At 43.8% G+C, this 19,194-nt stretch overlaps 1 protein-coding gene across 2 annotated transcripts in view; it reads left to right on the forward strand.

Moving 5' to 3' along the window:
* DNAH1 (dynein axonemal heavy chain 1) overlaps window positions 1-19,194 on the forward strand; it is a 1,443,760-nt gene that overhangs the window by 952,605 nt on the left and 471,961 nt on the right. For both annotated transcript variants that reach the window (XM_078661462.1, XM_078661463.1), the window contains 3 exons: window positions 2,296-2,492; window positions 13,955-14,090; window positions 16,377-16,585. In XM_078661462.1, the coding sequence (XP_078517588.1) occupies window positions 2,296-2,492; window positions 13,955-14,090; window positions 16,377-16,585 (542 nt within the window). The remainder of the gene's footprint in view (window positions 1-2,295; window positions 2,493-13,954; window positions 14,091-16,376; window positions 16,586-19,194) is intronic.

The raw sequence follows: 19,194 nt of genomic DNA on the forward strand, positions 1-19,194 counted from the left end.
AGTTGTTCCTTCTATCCTTGTACTGGAGCTAGTTGTTGCAGTAATGTGTAATATTGCCTTGGCTGCTTCATCCGCCATTAAATTCCCTTCAACGTGAACGCCAGCACATTGATGACTCAATGTATGAATAACATGAGCCAGTGGCAGGCCTTCTTTCAGCTTTGCCACTTGCAAAAAAGGGATGGATGGAATACTTGAAATAATCTCAGCCACTCTTAATTACTCACGGATGAATCCTAGCCATCTTTTTTTGCCCATGATACCACCTCAGATTAGATTTGTTCATATGCAAATCAGCCTTGGTCCTGCTCCAACAGAAACAGTCCACCCTGAACTGCCAAGCCAGGTCCTCTCCAAACCAGAACCCAAGACCGGTTTAAGCCTAGTGGGGCTTCTCCAGCCTGGTGCAGCTTGATTCCACAAGAACAGTGAGCATTTAAGAGGAGTAGTGCAAAAGGAGGTGGGCATAAGGTGAAAAAGTAGACAGGATTGGGTAGGGAATATTCTCCAGTCACTTGCTACTCCCCAATACAAGACTGGCACCTTACTACCACCTCCTCAGAACATTCCTGAACCTAGGAAGAACACGCCTGAAGAAAAAATGTCCTCTAGTTATCAGGTGGCTGACGTCCAGTTTGCCTACTTAATTGGTTCAAAAAGCAGGACTCCTGACTTCAGCAAGGCCTAGCTTACCACGAAGGACTGGACCCATCAGCACCCCTGGCTAGAGAAATATGTGCTGTCTATAAGACTGCCATGAGAATTTGGGGGCTCCAGGATTGACTAGAAGATACTACCTCAGGAGTTGGAGAAAAGTGTGAGTTAGGCATTGGGAACAATGTGCTTTTGCTTGACCTGGAATATTACACATAAGGTGGGCAAGAATAGCCTGGTTCCTCCTACTGAGAACTTTTTACCCCACTGAAAACGGATTCTTCAGGACCTCACAGTGTAGGTATTTGGCCTTGTGGAGCCCTGCCCAGCTACAATGTACAGCTTTGCCCACCTGCAGGACGTTGCGGACCAACAAAGTGACTGGGACAGCAAATCCATCCCAATGACTAAGCAAACGAGATGGCTATGAAAACTAGCTTTGTCCTTCCCTGAGCTTTTGGAGCCAAAACAAATGGCTTTAGTGGAAGCTTTATGATGATAAAGCTGACTTTGAGGATCCATTGCTGGTCCATTCTTTGACCTTGCCCTGCAGAAACATTTTAACTTGCATTTCAGAGACTTTGACGACAATGACTTGCTTAGTTTATCTAGTTTTCACTACATTGTGGTCTGCCTAAAATCATGATTAGGTCTCGGTCATCTAAGATCTGTTGTTTTTCAAAGACACTATACTTTTGTTATGCTCTTTTTGCTTTAAAATGTTTTTAAAAAATCATATCTGTGTTTCCCCTTATTCAGTGGTGTCGTTTTTTCTCATTTTGATTTCTCTATTTTTCTAACTTGGCCTGGGAATTTTATTTTGTTGTGTTCTTTACTTCGAAATTGTTGTTACTGCTTCAAAGCAGCTGCCTTTCTCTAGAGAATTGCCTTCTGATTGTGCCATTGTGCCATAGCTACCAGGCGTTGAGCAGAATTTCTCTGACACTTGTGTTGAGACCTAACCAGGGTTGTTGATAAGACACCTCCCTTTCCCAAAGTCATTTGTGGGTCACACACTTTCAGACAACCAGGTTACACTTAACAACAGTAAAACAGAGCAGGGGCTTTCAAGAATATCAAGATGACCAGACCTTTTATGGGTACTGGGACTAGAACTACATACGCTCAATGTCAAGACAAGCATGTTGTGATACTGCAGGAGCCTCCCAACCTAAAGGCCCATTCATATTTTTTATGATTGTTGGCCTCACTCACCAACATTTTCAAATGTTAGTTTGTTTTCTCTTGGCAATTGAGAACTATTTTAAAAATAAGATTCAAGGAAGGTTGGATGGAGATGGTTTAGGTTATTTTCCTGTTTGAGTTCCTCTTTCGGTCTCCTAGATGTTGATACTTCTGCCCCACTGGCCCGACAGCCATTATGGTTATTACTGTCAATGTCTGTTTGAAGTAGTCAGAGTCAGTACAATTCTACCAGTCTCTCCTGGATAATGCATAGAACACTTTGTGATCTATGGTTTACCTAGAGATTTTCACTGTAGTTCAACAAGTCTGTTTAGTATAGATAGAAGAGTCTCTCCATGTGTACGTTGTAAGTGTTGTCTCTAAGTTCTGCGAAATTATTAATTTGCTTAAATGGGTTTTGTATGTGTTTTAATATTTATATCTTGTTGTCTTCAGATGGTGCGTGTGATTGAAGACTACATGGAGGATTATAACCAGATCAACACAAGTAAGATGAAGCTCGTACTCTTCATGGACGCCATTCAGCATATTTGCCGAATCAGCCGGATCCTGCGACAGCCAATGGGAAATGCACTGCTTCTGGGAGTTGGTGGCAGTGGACGGCAGTCTCTTACTAAATTAGCCACACATATGTAAGCACTTACTGTACTATTCAAATATCTACAATAGCCAAATGTATATATGTATAAATGTCTGGCTTTAAGCAGCTATCGTGTTTAAAGTTATATTTACCACTGCTGACTTACATCCCATCACTCTCAGTATAATCCCCAGCTGTTCACTTCCTTGCTGTCATCCTCCCAAGCTTTTTTACAGCTTACTTCTACTTCCTCTCCAGCCAGCTTATCCCTTCCAATGCTCCGTGATAAAGGTTTCATTGAATCATTCAGTATTTTTAACAAGATTGATATAAGCCTTATGTACTTTGGTCAGTTGGTCAATGCAAGATGTTGTGTTCATGCATAATAAAGTACTGCTGCATGGCACCAAGGGACAGGCCCCCTTGATAATAAGACTTATTAATTAACTGTGATCAGAGCCTGGGGCGAGGGTGGGATAGATGGCCTTATACAATATCTACAGTACAGAACAATGTAAAAAGTTTAATTATACTGCACTTCTGGGCTTGTTACTTTTTTACAACTAGCAATGTTTAATTGACAGTTACTAAGGGAGGCTTGGTGATTATTTTCCCACCCGAAATTCAAATAATGTTTACCAAACATAAGCATGGTTGTGGATTTATCAAACAACATTTGCCAAGTAGTTGGCAACAAGGTACATTTAACACATGTATGTATAAAATGAAGACGTATTCTAGATATCATTAACAGGAATTGGGATAAAGGGAATTGGGTGATCTCCGTGAAGCTGCTAAAGGTAACAATAATTTTGACTTTTGGCATATTGAGGCTTTTGAGAGCCTCCGTGGTTGTAGCCCTACCGGTCATTGCCTACTGCCCCATATTTGGGAAAATCACTCCTATAATTGCAAACTTAGGTTCTGACACTCATTGTTTTTCATTATCTGATACTTTAAAAGCAATTGAAACTGTAAAAACAGGGAAGACCCTGGGCTCAGACAAAATACCAGGAGATCTACGCAATACTCCAAGGTGCTGATATCCCAGATACTTAGAGAGGGTCAGAAAGTATACCTATCTTCAAGAAAGGTGATTAGAATGTACCAATAAATGATAGACCAATTTGTTTGATTAATCACTTATAGAAAATGTTTGCTAGGCAACTGCTTGATAAGTTAACCAGGTGGATGAACGAGACACAGATTTTGTCACCTTACTGAGCAGGTTTTAGGAGCAAAATTAGTGCAGTCAGGTTTAGGTTTGTCTTAATCTTTTAAAAGTATTCTAAACTGAAAAAGGAGCCTTTATATGTGACTTTTGCTGATTTAAGGACTGCTTCTTCCTAAGAATAAACTTTGCCACACCTTCAAGTCAATGGGCTTGCCTGAAAACATTCTCAATGTAATAATTAGGCTCCATGCCAATAATTATGCTCAAGTGAGATGGGGGAAGTGTGGAGAGGTACCTGAACATTTCCCTGTTGAACGTGGGCTAGGAGAGGGATGCATATTTGCACTAACTTTGTTTTCTCTCTGCATAAATGAAGCTATAGACTTCTTAAACAACTGCGCCCATAATGCTCCAGTATTGGAGGGAAATCCCATACCCACATTTTTATCTGAGGGCAGTGCCTTGCTCTTATCTCGTACGCCAATGGGTCTTCAGAATTTACTTAGTATATTTACTGACTTTTGTGTTCCGTGGGGATCTAGAGATTAATGTAGCTAAGACTAAATGTATGACTTTAGGGGCATGTGTAGGAAGCTGGCTCTGTTTTTACTATACCGAAATGAGGTATAGTGTGCACAGTTCAGTGGAACCCCAAAGGTAGGCAGAGGTAAAAGTAGTTAGCACCTTACTCTCTATTTGTGGTAGTGTGGGCGAGCAGTGAGGCTTTATCAGAGGGTAGTGTTAAGCATTTGTTATGCACACCCAATCAACAAATGTTTGCACACACTCAAAGACTGAACTCAGACCAATTTGCTTTGTATAAAAATATTTCTTAGAACCAAGCAAGCCTGGCACAGGTAATTTGTTTATACTTTACAGTAACAATACAGTTTGAATTGCAGTTGTATATATACTTTGTTTTGGTTACAGTAAAATTACTGGAAATGCAATATCTTGAAATATTGTAAATATACTTTGAAATTACTTTTCAGTAGTAGGTCATGTACATTACTTTGCAGATTACTTTTTTTACAAAGTGTAGTATACCTGGATACTAGACTGGGACATTTCCTGTATAAAGATAAGTAAATGTGTTTTGGTTATTTGTACACAGTTTTATAGACTTTATAGATTTTCCAACTTCACACTTAGAAACTTTTTCATAGAAAACAGTCAATGTTATCCTATGGGAGGAAATAGAGTTATCGGTTAACAGGTAAGTACTTTGTTGTGGGAGTTGGCTTTCTGGGGTTAGACTCAGGGGTCTCCCAGGGTCGAGGGTGCACTCTCAAAGCACCCTCACCCGGCACTAGGGCGGCCGGGTGCAGAGTGCTGAGGCCCATTGTTATCCAATGAGGGATAGGGACCGTCCGGTTGGTGGCTGCTCAAGAGCCGGCCACAGGATTGTGGGAGCAAAGCTCCTGGACTTTAGCTCAGGGCAAATGGGGGGTTCAAGTTAGCACCGGAGGAACACCCACAGCTGCACTAGGGCGGCCAGGTGCTGTTTTGGCATCGGGTGCCCTTTTATTTTCAATGGGGATTTTCCGGTTTGAAAACACACTGCAGGCTCGTGGACGAAGGTCTTCTGGGAGTGACCAACACTTCGAGCGGTAAGTTGGGATGCTGGGGGTTGGCTGTACACCATTGGTTGGGCCACCCAAGGCTGTGGGACGTCGGGTGCAGGAGTGTCTTTTTTTTTTTTTTTTTTTTTTTTCAAGACCTTTATTGCACGGCATTGTTAGGACACAGCTTAAGGCCTACAACCTCTGGGGCCGGCCGCGAGCATTCAGTAGGTAAATGTACTATGCAAAGAGTTACACAGCCTTTCAGCCGGCATCCCTGGGGCCCGGCGGCAAATATACATAGTGTGCTCAAGAAGCTGTTATCGATGTACCAAGGTCTGTTTTTGTCAAAACTGTAACACCAAACTGTTCATGTAGGCAAAGGCACAGCTGTAGCAAAACACTGAGTTAATTCAGAGGGTAAATAAACATAGATCCCCAATGGCGTTATCCGCAAAAGTAGGGACACACTCCCGAACCACACCCAACACCTTCCACTCCTGCAACGGTCTGGAGGACCTTGAAGCTGCACGACTCCTCCCCACCCACAGCCAGAGTTTAGTTGCAATCCTCAATCTGACACATACTCATCAGAGTCTTCCCTCGGTGGGTCACAAATGTTTCCCCTATACCTATTCCACGCTCCCCAGATCAGACCCCATTTCCTGGGGCAACCCCTCTGGACAAACACCGCCCTCTCAGCCACCATCGCATCATCCATGTCGCTGCACCATTCTCTCAGTGTGGGTAACACAGGCGAGCCCCATCGCTTAGCTACATTGCGTTTCGCGACCATCAAACCCAACATCACCCAATCCTGCTGCCGATGAGTTAGGTCCGTTGCCTCCCATATGTTCAGCAAGCAGCAGCGCGGGTCGGGCCGCAGGGAGGTAGCCATTGTCTGAAAGATAGTTCGCAGCACCGCTGTCCAATATCCTGCCAACCTCCCGCAATCCCAAATGGTGTGATAGAACGTCCCCCTTTCTCCGCAGCCACGGAGACAGTATTCGTGTTCAGCCTTCCCTATCTTGTGCAGGACCGTCCTGGTATAGTATGTACGGTGCAACACTTTCAGCTGCACCAGTTTAAGCCTGGAGGGTATCGCCGTCTCGCGCGGCGACGAGAGAGCCTCCTGCCACTCCGAGTCATCTAGGTCCCCCACATCCGCCACCCAGGTGGAACGCAGTTTGGACAACATGTCGGGGAGATTATTAACTAGTTTCCGGTACGTGTAAGAGGTGGCTTTTTGGGGCATGTGTTCAGTTAACAGTCTATCTTCTAGGGGGGTAGCCTCCTGTAATTCCGTTCCCTCCGGGATGGCCGCCCTCAGTGCATGCCTAATCTGCATGAACCTGTAACGTTCGGACATAGCCATACCGTATTTGGACTGTAGATATTCAAAATCCACCACTTTATGGTTTTTCCAGAGGTCCCCCACCACTGAAATGCCTATAGCGTCCCATGCCCTGAACCCCTTAGTGGTGCCCATGTAACCTAACCTGTAGGAATCCCACAGTGGCGTCATCTGTGTAACGGTGTTCGCACATTGAAGATGTCTGTGCGCTTTATACCAAATTTGAATCGTGTGACGGGTGGGGCCCTGTAGCTCAGCCGGGATGGTGCGGCTATACAAGTGTCTCAGCAGGCCCTTGGGCTCAACATTATGCCTGTCTGCCATGTAGGCTGGATCCGTTTGTGAGGCGTGCAACCAATAATTGATCTGTTTGAGGTGGGCAGCCCAGTAGTATAATTCTATACTAGGGAGTGCTATACCCCCATCGTACCAATCTTTAACCAACTTGTCCTGAGCAATACGAGCCGGCTTCCCGTCCCAAAGCAGAGTAGAAACCGCTGCTGCAATGGCTTTGAAATAGGAGGGAGGCACCGGAAACGGTGAGTTTTCAAGGAGGTACAGAAACCGGGGCAGCGCCATCATTTTGAACAGGGCGGCTTTGCCCAAAAGGGTGAGCGGAAGTGAGCGCCACACTTTGACGTCTCTAACAAACCGGTCCAGGGGGGGTCTCAGGTTCAGGGCTTGGAAGTCGTCCGGGCTAGGAGTGACAAAAACCCCAAGATATTTAAAGGGGGCGGTGGTGTAAGTTAACTGACAGTTACTCGGCAGTGGGGGGGGTTGGCCCGCAAGTATAAAGAGAACCGACTTCGTCCAGTAAATTCTGTAGCCCGATACTCTCCCGAACTTTTCGCAAACATTGAGCAGTACCAGGACCGATTTCTTTGGGGAAGTGAGATAGAGCAGGACATCATCCGCGTAGAGCGATATCCGATCCTCCCACGTCGGCGACCACCGGATACCCCTAATGGATGGTTCCCATCTAACCCAGATCGCAAGCGGCTCCAGGATTAGTGTAAACAGCAGAGGTGATAACGGGCAACCCTGCCTCGTCCCACGCCGCAACGGGAAGTCCCTGGAGATGTGGCCATTAGCCGCTACCTGAGCCAGGGGGGCAGTGTAGAGCAGGCGGACCCATGCACAGAATTGGGGGCCGAAGCCCATGTGGCGAAGCACCGCGAATAAGTAAGGCCACTCTACAGTGTCAAACGCCATGGTGGCGTCCAGGGAAAGCAATACCGCAGGTTCCTGTATATAGTCACGACGAGCCAGTACCGCTTGTAAACGTCGCAAGTTGTGTGAGGTACTACGATTCTGCATAAAGCCGGACTGGTCCGGGTGTACCAGGGTGGCGAGGTGGGGGGCCAGCCGAAGCGCCAACAATTTGGCCAGGATCTTTGGCTCTGCATTAAGCAGGGAGATGGGGCGGTAAGAAGTACATTCCTCCACCGCCTTCCCAGGTTTGTGGATCGGGATGATCGTGGCCAGACGCTGATCACGCGGTAGCATACCCACCTCCAGGCTGTCTGTGAACATGTTAAGGAGATGGGGGGCTGTCGTCTGGGCTGTGTGTTTGTACAGTTCTACCGGGAAACCGTTGGGTCCCAGTGCCTTTCCCGACGCCAGTGCCGCAGTCGCCTCCTTCACCTCCTCCACAGTCATATCGGCCTCTAGCAGGAGCGCTGACTCAGGGGAGAGACAGGGGATCGTCAGATCCTTAATATAGTCATAGGCCTCCTCTGTCGAGAACCCCGCCTGGGGAGAGTAGATCGCCTCGTAGTGATCGGCCAGTAAATCAGCAATGACGCCGGGGTCCGAGGTCGACCCCCCGTCAGGCAATGTCAATTGAGCAATGACCCTACCCGCCCTTTCTTTTTTATCGAAGGAGGGTCTTTTAAGGTCAGATCTTCTTACTGGCTCCTTGTTGCGGTTGAGGGTACCCTCCAGATTAAGGCTGCAGGCATCGGCTGGAGGCTTGAGGTAGGTCAGGGATCACTGGATCTTGGGTCAGGAATGCTGGGGAGACCTCCTCGTGGTGTTGGGCCACTCGAACTCGGGCCGTGGGCGACGGGTGCAGAGTGGTGCAGACTCCTGGATTTTGCCAGAGCTTCTGTCTGAGTGTGAACAAACTCTGTGTTCACAGGAGACAAAGTCTTTTCTTTGGAAGGCAGGGCAGGTCCTCTGAGTTCTTGAGGTTTCTAGCTGCAGGACGCACAGGAGTTACGCTTCTGCAGATTCGAGTTAGGGACAGGCTGGTAGGGCTGTGGCCAAGTCAGTGGGCGTCCTCCTCTTCATAGCTTCGGCATGGCTGTTCAGTTCTTCTTCTTCTTTTCTTCTTGGTCGTTGGTTGTTTGAGGAGGCAAGGTTCGGGGGTGCCCCTAAACACTAGATTTAAGGGCGTTACAGGTAAGTAAAAGGTTGGGACCCATGGGTCCCTTCCTTTGGGTGGGTACACCTCCTATTATGCCACCCTCCATTGGGAGGAGGGCATATGCCTCACTCTGGTTGGCTGGGTCCCCCCATCTGCAAGATGATGGGGACTGAGAGTTGTGCTTCACTTCGCCTCCCCCACCTGAGGGGTGGGGTTGGCAAAGGTGGGCACACCTCCCTTCCTCACTTGGTTTTCCTGCCAGTTCTCCCGCCCAAAGTGGGGGTCAAAACCGGTGAGGACCAGTTGCTGGAAGTAGCAAAAGGCCTGAGGATACTCAACAAAGGTGGCAAGACTTTGAAGCTTCCCCTTCATGGACCCTGCCCATCCCAGGGGAGGAGACTTGGCACCTCGTCCCAGGATGTGCATTGTTTCAGGCCCCCGAGAGCAGCAGGCTCTTGACCCAGGGGTCCAGAAACATGTCTGGGGGTGGCAGCTGGGGAGCAGCCACTCAGCCTGGACACTAGTGTTAGGTCGCTTTTCAGGGGGCATCTCTAAGATGCCCTGTGTGTGCATTTTTCATTAAATCCCACATTAGCATTAGTGTGGGTTTAATGTGCTGAGAAGTTTGATACCAAACTTATCAGTTTTCAGTAAAGCCATTATAGTACTGTGGAGTTCGTAATGACAAACTCTCAGTACCATATACTCTTAAAGGCATTACTGCACTTACCATGTCAAAGAATTGGCTTACACACTATAGGGGTACAGTGTTCATGCACCTTTACCTTCACCACTGGTATAGTGCACCCAACTAGAGAGGTGGCTGATCTATGCCAGGGCAGTGGGTTGTAGGCATGGTCAACTCTTCACTTTGATCTGCACCAATGTAAAAAAAGGGGGTTCCTTTCTGTGTTAATAACTTTCTGTTAGTGACCAATAGGCCTAAACACTAATATCAACTTTTTAGTGTAAGATAGTGACACGAGTAATTATTTGAGCACAACACTAAAGTTTTACTTTTGTCTCTCAAGATTTATTCTTTATAAAATTTAATTAAAAACACTTTTTTACATAACATTTTTAGCAATCATATGTTCTGGTACAGGTTCTCCATTGATTGTAACAATTTCTTTTACAGTTCCTGCTTCAGAATATACAGTACACACACAATGAATAATTTTCAACACAAATACAAATTAATATGTCATCCTAACATCAATATAAAACAATGATAAAAAGTCCTTTGTCGACGCGTTTCGGTGCTTTGTTCTATTATCACACCTTCTTCAGGACAGAGCTTTGTTAAAAACAATGTTTCTTCATTTTTGATTATTTTGCCATCGGTCTTATCTCTTGGGATTCTGGACCGTTCAGGAAAAGTAAATTCTTAATCCTCTTCGTGATCAATTATGGTATGTATATACCACGACTTTTTAAAAACGGGGAGACTCGTTTTCTTGTGTCTGGTTTCAATCTGCGCATATTCTCGTTTCAACACTGGCTTGAATGGTGCCTATTGAATAATGTATGCAGTAACTCAATGATTCGGAGTTGTTTGTACTTTTGTCGCGTCCCTGGGGTCTTTTGATCATTGCCCTCGATCGAGCGATTAGTACTACTTGCTCATCCAATCGTCACCTTTTGGCCAGTATCTCATAACGTCCAACACGTCCTCTCTCCCGTGGATGGAAACACGCAACCTGCAAAGGCAGTGTGTGAGTGTAAAGGTAGAGGGCCTCTAAGGGTTGCACAATAAGTGCTGCAGCCCTTAGAGGCCTTCCCTGGTCACTGTACCCTGGTTACGTGTGGTACAATTTACAAGGATCTGACCTGTGGCCAGAGAGTGCAAATTGGGTTTTGTTTTCAATGCAGTATTAGGGAAAGAACATGGGGCCATATGTATGAAACTTTGGTTTTGCGATTCTCAAATAGCGATTTTTTGTGAATCGCTATTTGAGAATCGCAAAATGCTATGTATGTAAAATTTGCAAATAATTTTGCGAATCCTACATATTCCTTAATTGCGAATGGCAAATTGCGATTCGCAATTAAGGAATACCTCTCCATTTATTCCTATAGGCATAGAGGCCCATAGAAATGAATGGGAAGGCATTCTCAATTTGTGATTCTTAATTAGAGAATCGCAAATTGAGAATTCAATTTCAAGGGTGCCAGGGTGTCAAAAGGACACCCTGTTGCATCCCTGAAATGTGCATGTGTGCTATGTGGCACACATACATGTCCTAAGGGTATGTATCTGCGACACATGGTACTATGAAAAACTTGAAGTTGGTGGTAATTTGCGATTCCTTATGGCCAAATTGTAAATTTTCTGGGCCTCTTACATTGCATTTAAGAAATCGCAATTTGCGATTCCTTAAATGCAATCGCAAAATAGGGAAGCGCAAATTTGTGATTCCTTATTTTGCGAGGCTGTTTTCCATTCATACATCCCACTTAGCTAAATTGCGATAGAAAATGCTGAAATTCTGCGAATTTCGGTGTTTGCAATTGCAATTTTGAATGAGACTTATGTCGCATAGTCTCTGGATACCTGATTGGCAGGAGCCCAGGGCACATTTAGTCAAAGTACTTCAGCAGTTCAGTAAAAAGTGGAGGCAACCATGCAGTAAGAGGGAACTTTCTTACAACTTGCAAACCTTGCAGAGGGTTGTGAGATTGGGTGGACAACTGCCAGATAGAGTAGATAATTTTGATTATATGGGATTAGAATCGATAAAATCACTACTGTAAAAAAAAAACAAGTTCAGAAAAGTAAAGCATTGTTGCTCCATAGAGTATCGGCTGTTAGTAAAATGTATAGGGTATCTACTTATCGGTCTTTATTTCTGACTTTGGAAGTTTATAGAGCCAAGGCATTATCTGCCACCATTTTTGGTGCTGAAATATGAGGAATTACTAATATTACTGGTCTAATTCGTTGTAAGACTGCTTTTACAAAAACCTTGTTGAGCCTACCCCAAATAAATCCTTCTATCCTATTGTACTTAGGTCTTGGGCAAACGAGAATTGGGGATTTGGCAACCCTTAGACCTCTCCTCTTTTGGATTCAAATTTGGTCAACACCTGAGCTCTTTTTGTATAGGAAGGGACGTGAAGAAATGATGTCCTTCAATAAGAATCATAAGCTGCCATGGCTTATCCATGAAAAATCTTGAATGCTAAACTTTGGGCTAGAAACATTTTGCTAAGACCCTTTATCAATTGCATGAGGATTGAGGTGGACTGCAGTTGAAGCTTTCTGAAATCGTGTAGTTCACAATTGCCATTGTTCTGTGAGTAGTGGTACTTTGACAGACACGCCCCTGGCCTGTAAGCTTACGCCACGCTGTGAAGGTTTCATGGATGCTATTTGTCCTCAACAGTCTAAAACACTTGATGTCAACTTTAGATATGGACTGCTGGTAACTAACAGTTTTATATTTAAGTGGGCCGGTTTAAGGATCATTGGAAATTGTTTGACTTTTAGTATTGTTCTGGAAAATTTGATCATATTTAGTTTTTCTGCCCGGCTTTTAAGTATGCTAGGGAAAAATGGATAAGAATGCTGTGTCTGAATATGAGAATTAGATGTATTGTGCTCACACTGATATGAGTGAGCACATTGATTGTAGTATAAGAACTCTTATATGTTGTTTGGCTTAAAAAAAAAGCACCAAGGCCTCTCTTTTTAATTCTAATCTGTTTTATCACGTTTTAGTTTGTTTCTACTATGAATGTATTATAATTAATTTTATATATATGTGTGTGTTTTATGGAGTAATTCCCAGAAATAAACATTGATTGATTCATTATTAAATAAAGTAATGTGGATTTTCTCTAAGTCATTGTTTGTACCAAAAGGCTTGTGTTGCCTAGCAGCATTTTCGCCCACTTTTGCAAAACAAAAAAAAGTTAAGGGAACTTTTTATGAGATGGCTTCTGGGGCCTTGACAAAATAAATTTAACAACTTCAAAACTTGTGATTTTGTGAAAACCCCTTTCCCCACTTCTTCCCACCTCCCCCTCCCGGGCATGTGGACGTGAGTATGGATCCCCTGTTTGCTTTTTGTCATGTTATAATTTTCTGGACCCTCCCTCACCCCTCTGACCATTCTGTGTACAGATGTGGACCCACATGTCGTCCTTGATTTTGCTCTTCCTTGTCCTTCAAGGGGGCCTGCCTTGTGGGAACACCACATGCTATGTACCTAGCGCCCTGTTTCATCTCGCACTGTGTTTTTTGTACAGTATTACTGTTTGATAAATGGTATCTTATGTTCCCAGTCCCTCCTTCCCCTATACACTGTTTTGTTTTAATCTTCCCTATAAAGACTTGTGAAACAAAAACCACTTCATGCCCAGTTTATCATATGAAAGTGGACGGAGGAGCTGTATTTTATTTCCATAGTAATTCTGCAGTATTATGTTAAATTAATTTATAAAGCATCATTTTTACCAGTAGTCTGGCATGATGCTTTAAACATCAGTGCCATTGTGCACTGATGTTTAAAGCAACATTGGTACTAATACAAAAAAAACAGTATTGATGTCTAAAAATATCTAAAAATGATTGCCTGTGCCCGTGCTTGAGTTCAATAAAGCTTTCTTATCCAGTCTCTGGCAAGCAGGAGTAAATAATACAGCACTGCCTGTATGAGGGGAAGTATTTATTCAGTTGAATCTCTTTCAGTTTCTCATTACTTGATTAAGCATTATTGACTTTTTCTCATGATGTGAACAGAGATCAGAACCCTAGGCAGGGGATTTTGACTGCAGTAAACTATTGTTAATTGCCCACCCTGCAATTGTGTGCCAGAGGCAAGGGCAAATAATGAAGGGAAGAGCAGTTAACAGCATCTAATGACCAACGTCAGATGGGCAAAAGGTCTAGTATTTCCAGAAACCCTAATCTCACCCACACAAAAAAGAAATGTACCCACTGTGTCGGTAGCTGAACCTAGAATTCAGACGAGCAATAGAGGGTACCAACTTTCTAAGCATTCCAATTGGATGGGTCATCGATACTAATTTAAAATATCTTCCTTGGTTATAGGGCAGAATATGAAAGCTTCCAGATTGAACTCGCTAAGAACTACGGAATTCCTGAGTGGCGAGAGGACATAAAAGGCATTCTGCTGAAGGCTGGATTGCAGGATATTCCCATCACTTTCCTCTTTACTGACACTCAGGTACTAATTACATGTGCACCACCCTGTATTGCTGCTTTCCACTTCTGAAATGTATGGGATACTATTTAGCTTATAAAAGTTCTGCTGACGGAGCCCTTGCTGATGTGTCCAGCCTTGCTTCCTATGAATGCTGTTGATGCTGACACAAGCAGATGTACTCTTCACATATTCCAGTCCTCACAAAGATAGTACTCCTCTTTACAACAACTCTGACATTCATTTAGCTGCTGCACATCTCTACGACACACACAGATACTTCTTATTTCCTCGAACCTCCACACATGTACTGTTCTTCTGTCCGCAACTTTCATGTTTACTGCTAACCTGTTATAATCCCTACATAGATTCCACTAGATCTTCAAAACATTCACAAAATGCTTCTCACCTTCCATTCCAAACATGGCTGCAGTGCTAATTACTGTGAGATCTCTTAAGGTACTGATTACTTATATCTGACTTGCCAAAGGGCACTGCTCACACCTTTAGGTACCAAAACATGTAACACCCCCCTTTAAAACACAAATAACTAGTAGAACATGTTAGATAGTGTTTAACAGGCTTGCCTTCAAACTTGGGCACTATAATTATTTTGAGCCCAACTTTAGTACTGCACCAAAATTGTTACAATTTGGGGTGAATCATTACTTTTCCAGTGGAACAAATTGTAAACTAATACAAATCTGTTAAAACATACCACTTTCCTTGATCTAGTTTCAAGTAGACACAACACCTCATCCAGTACTTCAAGTAGCTGTGCATGGTTACTGTTTGAGATATACTTTCAAAAAAATGTTCTCTGTAAAGTATTCTGCTGCTCCCTAAATCCATATAGGATAGGATAGTATTTATAAAGCGCTCTTATACCCAAGGGTGTCAAGGCGCTGAGCAGACAGACGAGGAGAAAGAGAGAAACGCACCTGCAGCCATGTAAGGTGAAACCAGCCATGTTTTCAAAAGTTTTTAAAAAGCCGGTAAGGAGTCCGCATTGGAAAGAAAGGTTGGCAGGGAATTCCAAAGCTTGGTGGCAGCTACAGAAAAGGAGCAGCCATGCCATCTGGACCTGCCAAATCTAGGAGACACCAGTTTTTTCTGTGAGGAGAATCTCAAGATCCTCCCAGGAGTGTACCATTGGAAAATGTTCAGAAGTGGCGTACCTTTACAATGCATGGCTTTCAATACCATGCTCAGAACCTTAACAGAGATACTCTTCCTGATGAGGAGCCAATGCAAGGAATGAATCCCCTTCCTGGCTGACTGCTGCGCTTCGGAATATTAAGAATCAGCCTTGCTGCTGCGTTCTGTACCACCTGGAGCTTATTAAGGGAGACCGCATTGATGTTCAGGTACAGAGCTTTGCAATAGTCCAGCCGAGAGATGACTAATGCGATGATAATGGACTGATGCAGTTCGGATGGAATGTAAGGCAACACCTTTCTAAGAGTTCTTAGAATATAGAAGAAGTTCTAACTGTGTGGCTAACCTGTCCATCAAAGGTCAGATCATCTTCAAAAATAACACCCACATTTTTTGCTGTCCTGACCGGGACAGCAAAACACACAAGATAATGAACGGAATGTTGCACAATGGCAAAACATTCACCCCTCGGGACAGGAAGGCGACAACAATCTGCAGGCCACCAAACATTTGACCAGATGGAATTCTGTGAGCCAAATACCAGCACCTCAGTCTTGTCTGCGCTGATCTTCAGTGAATTGCCCTTCATCCAGCAGGTATTGCTAAACATACACTGATTGAAATTTTCTGAGACTGATTGCAAATCATTCCAGATGGAGACAATAATGTGTGTATCGTCTGCATAGGAGAGCACCTGAAATCCGAAAGACCGCAACAACTCGGCCAGAGGGGTCACATAGACATAAAAAAGAGTGGGGCTCAAAGATGATCCCTAGGGCACCCCACAAGGAAGGCCAAAGACCTTGGCTCTAAACTATCTAAAATATCATCTGTGCTTGTCCGTCACTTACACAGATACTGCTCAGCTATTTGAAACGTAAACAAAACTGATCAGCCGACTGCAACCCACACAACTACTATTCACACCTGTTCACCCCCACCATGGTACTTTCTACTGTTACTACACTCACACATGTACTGCTTATTTATCCTATTTTGAGGTATGTACTGCTCATTTATGTACCTGCCTACATATATGTTACCTTGCTGCACTTTCCAAAATCTAGCATACATATTTTTATAACTATTTTTACCTTAACATATAGGTACTTTTTCTCCTCCTGTTAAAACATTTTTTTCATCTCCATTCAGATTAAAAGTGAGTCCTTCCTAGAAGACATTAACAATATCTTGAACTCAGGAGATGTTCCTAACATTTATGGATTTGATGAACAAGACCAAATTGTCACAGCCATGAAGCCGATTGTTCTGGACATGGGCCAGCAGCCTACTAAGGCCAACATGATGGCAGCCTATACTAAACGAGTGCGTAATAACATACACACTGTGCTGTGCATGAGGTAAGGCCCACTGTTGCAAAACAGAAGCTCTGCTAAAAAAAATTCTTTGTTGCTCAGATATTTATTTTTTTCTAAAACCTTTTCATTGGAATTTACATTTCAGGTATGACATACAGCAAGCATTGGTATCTGTGAGACATTATACTGAGCAAGAGTTGATAGTATACATAATGGTAGTGGAGGAACTTATCCTGGAGTGGAGTTTGGAGATGAGGAAGAGGGGGAACCTCCCTATCAGCCTCACCGGGTGTATGGGGATTTGTTAAGGATACAGTTGGTGGAATAGGAACCGCAGTTTGGTGACTTATACAGCAGTCTCCATGTCCATTCCTCTCGTGACTGATGCCATGAAATGATAATCCAAGTTCTAACTGGGGCCAAAGGCCGCTAAACCAAGGGAGGGAAAAATACAGAGGGGGAGGGGGGGCCTGCGCGGGGTCGTACATGATGAGGAGTCAAACTGGAAGTGTTGCGTCACTGAGTTTGGATTATGTATTATCTGCAAGGTAAAGCCGCACCGTCAGAATGGGAGCCTAATGGGTGGCTGCTGGGGTGAGGGGGGATCGCTCACAGACTGGCGTGGCATCGTGGGAGCCCAGTGGCGTTCGGGGGTCCTGTGCTGGGGCAGTACTTGCTGTGTGCGCTTGCTGAAAAGCATGAAGGAGTGTCGCCCATTCCAGGGAGATTGGTGGCCGACGTATGCCGCAGGCCTCCTCTGAGCGAATAAGGTCTTTCTCGGCTGCCGCCCATTTCTTCACTACCCCCCACCAAGCTGCCAGAGGGGGACCCTCCGTCGTGCGCCTATGCATCGCTATGCTGCGCTTAGCTAACAATATGGCAAGGAGTGCAAATTTGGTTTCTACCTTCTTGCGCTTATTACGCTTGAAAATGCCCAGGGCGCAAGCTTCCCATGTATGAAGATCCACAAGGCCAGTAACTGGGTGCAGGGTGGCATGGACTGTCGCCCAGAGGGTGTGTAGTCTGGGGCATGTCCAAAACATCTTTGTTGCTCAGATATACAAGTTTCACTTATTATTTTCTTCCATTGTCTATCAATAGACAACAAAGAATAAAGATGAAATGTTCATTTGCCATATTGGGGAAATTTCCCCATTGAACTTGTTGAAGAACAGTTAGTTGAATATTTGTTTATATATAATGCTCTATGCACATGTTAATGGTCCCTTGAACTAATATCGCAGTTCCTGTCACCTAATTCATTCCAAGGCTAACTAACACACCATGTCGCAGTTTGTTTAAGTGTATCTCCAGGACATCCTGCTCCTCATGGACTGCCAGCTCTTTGGCCACACTTGTTCCTGCAACTTCACAAACCATAATTTAATGTACCATACACATTCCTACTCTCCCAAAGAGGTTAGAAGGGGCTTAGCTATTGAATCTTCAAACTCTAAAAAGGAGAAAGAATCCATCTTGAAAAATTGTCATGAGTGGTCTTGTCCAAACAATGATGGCCATAAATCTCACGACTCCTGAGAGAAACCTGCCACCTCAGGATGACCATTGGCTGTTTAGCGGTTGTCTGGACTGTCTTGCTTTTGGTGTCTCAGCAGTATGTCTGGGCTTGCCTTTTTCTAAAAGCAAGTATGTGAAAATATGGCTGTCCAGTAGTACAGAATACATTTTGGGTGCATTGCACATTTAAAATCAACAGCAACTGGCTTCATTGCATGGAATAACTCAATACACACTTCTTGAAGTAGCCAATGATCAGCTGCAGTACTCATATTCTACAGGGAAAATTTGGGTTATATGCACCCCACATGTGGAAGAGTCAAAATGGTCTGAAATGAACTCTGTGGTGTATTTCTCATGAGATTTTCACTGTCTGCAAACAGTGTAGTGCAGAGTAAACTCTCTCAAACGAGTAAACACTTTACACTACCCATTGTTCTATTAACATCAACTTCATTTCTCTATGAAGATTTGGTGACTGTGAGGGGTTTGATACAGATAAAGGCTGCCCATAGTAGGGCATTAATTATGCAACAGAAAGTGAGTAGCTGGAGGAGCATGGTTTTCGCCGAACAGTTGTAAAAATATTGAACATTATCTGCAGTAGGAGTTACCTGTCTACCTGTAGTTCATAGTCAACATGAACCCGGCTACCCATGAAGTGTATGGTTTAGGATCATTGTTACACATAGCGCAAGCTTGGTTCAACTAAGGGGGTTGTATATATGATAGCAATAATTATTATTCATATTATTATGATCTATTTTGTGCTGCCATTCAGACCCCAAAAGCCATATTCATTTATAGAGCAATGTGTGCAAAAGAAGCTTGGATGATGTAATCAATTATGTCATTTGAGATGTCATCAGTGATGTCATAATGAATGTCATAAGTGATGTAATACGTGGGTCATAAGCAGTGCATGGGGGGGCGCAATTTATAGTTAACTATCTATAAGTGGTGAATCTCTGTGTTAAAGTGTATAAAGTTACTTTAACCTTTGTTTTTTCTCAGGTAATATCTAGTTTTTTTTAATGTAAAGTAAAATATCTGATAGAGACTTCTAGCCACACATTCCTTACATTACAATTATCTCCAGGCATTAGACTAGATCAGGCATTTTTTTGTGGGCA

The sequence above is a fragment of the Lissotriton helveticus genome, chromosome 9 (genome assembly GCF_964261635.1).
Source record: "Lissotriton helveticus chromosome 9, aLisHel1.1, whole genome shotgun sequence".
NCBI classification, from domain to species: domain Eukaryota; kingdom Metazoa; phylum Chordata; class Amphibia; order Caudata; family Salamandridae; genus Lissotriton; species Lissotriton helveticus.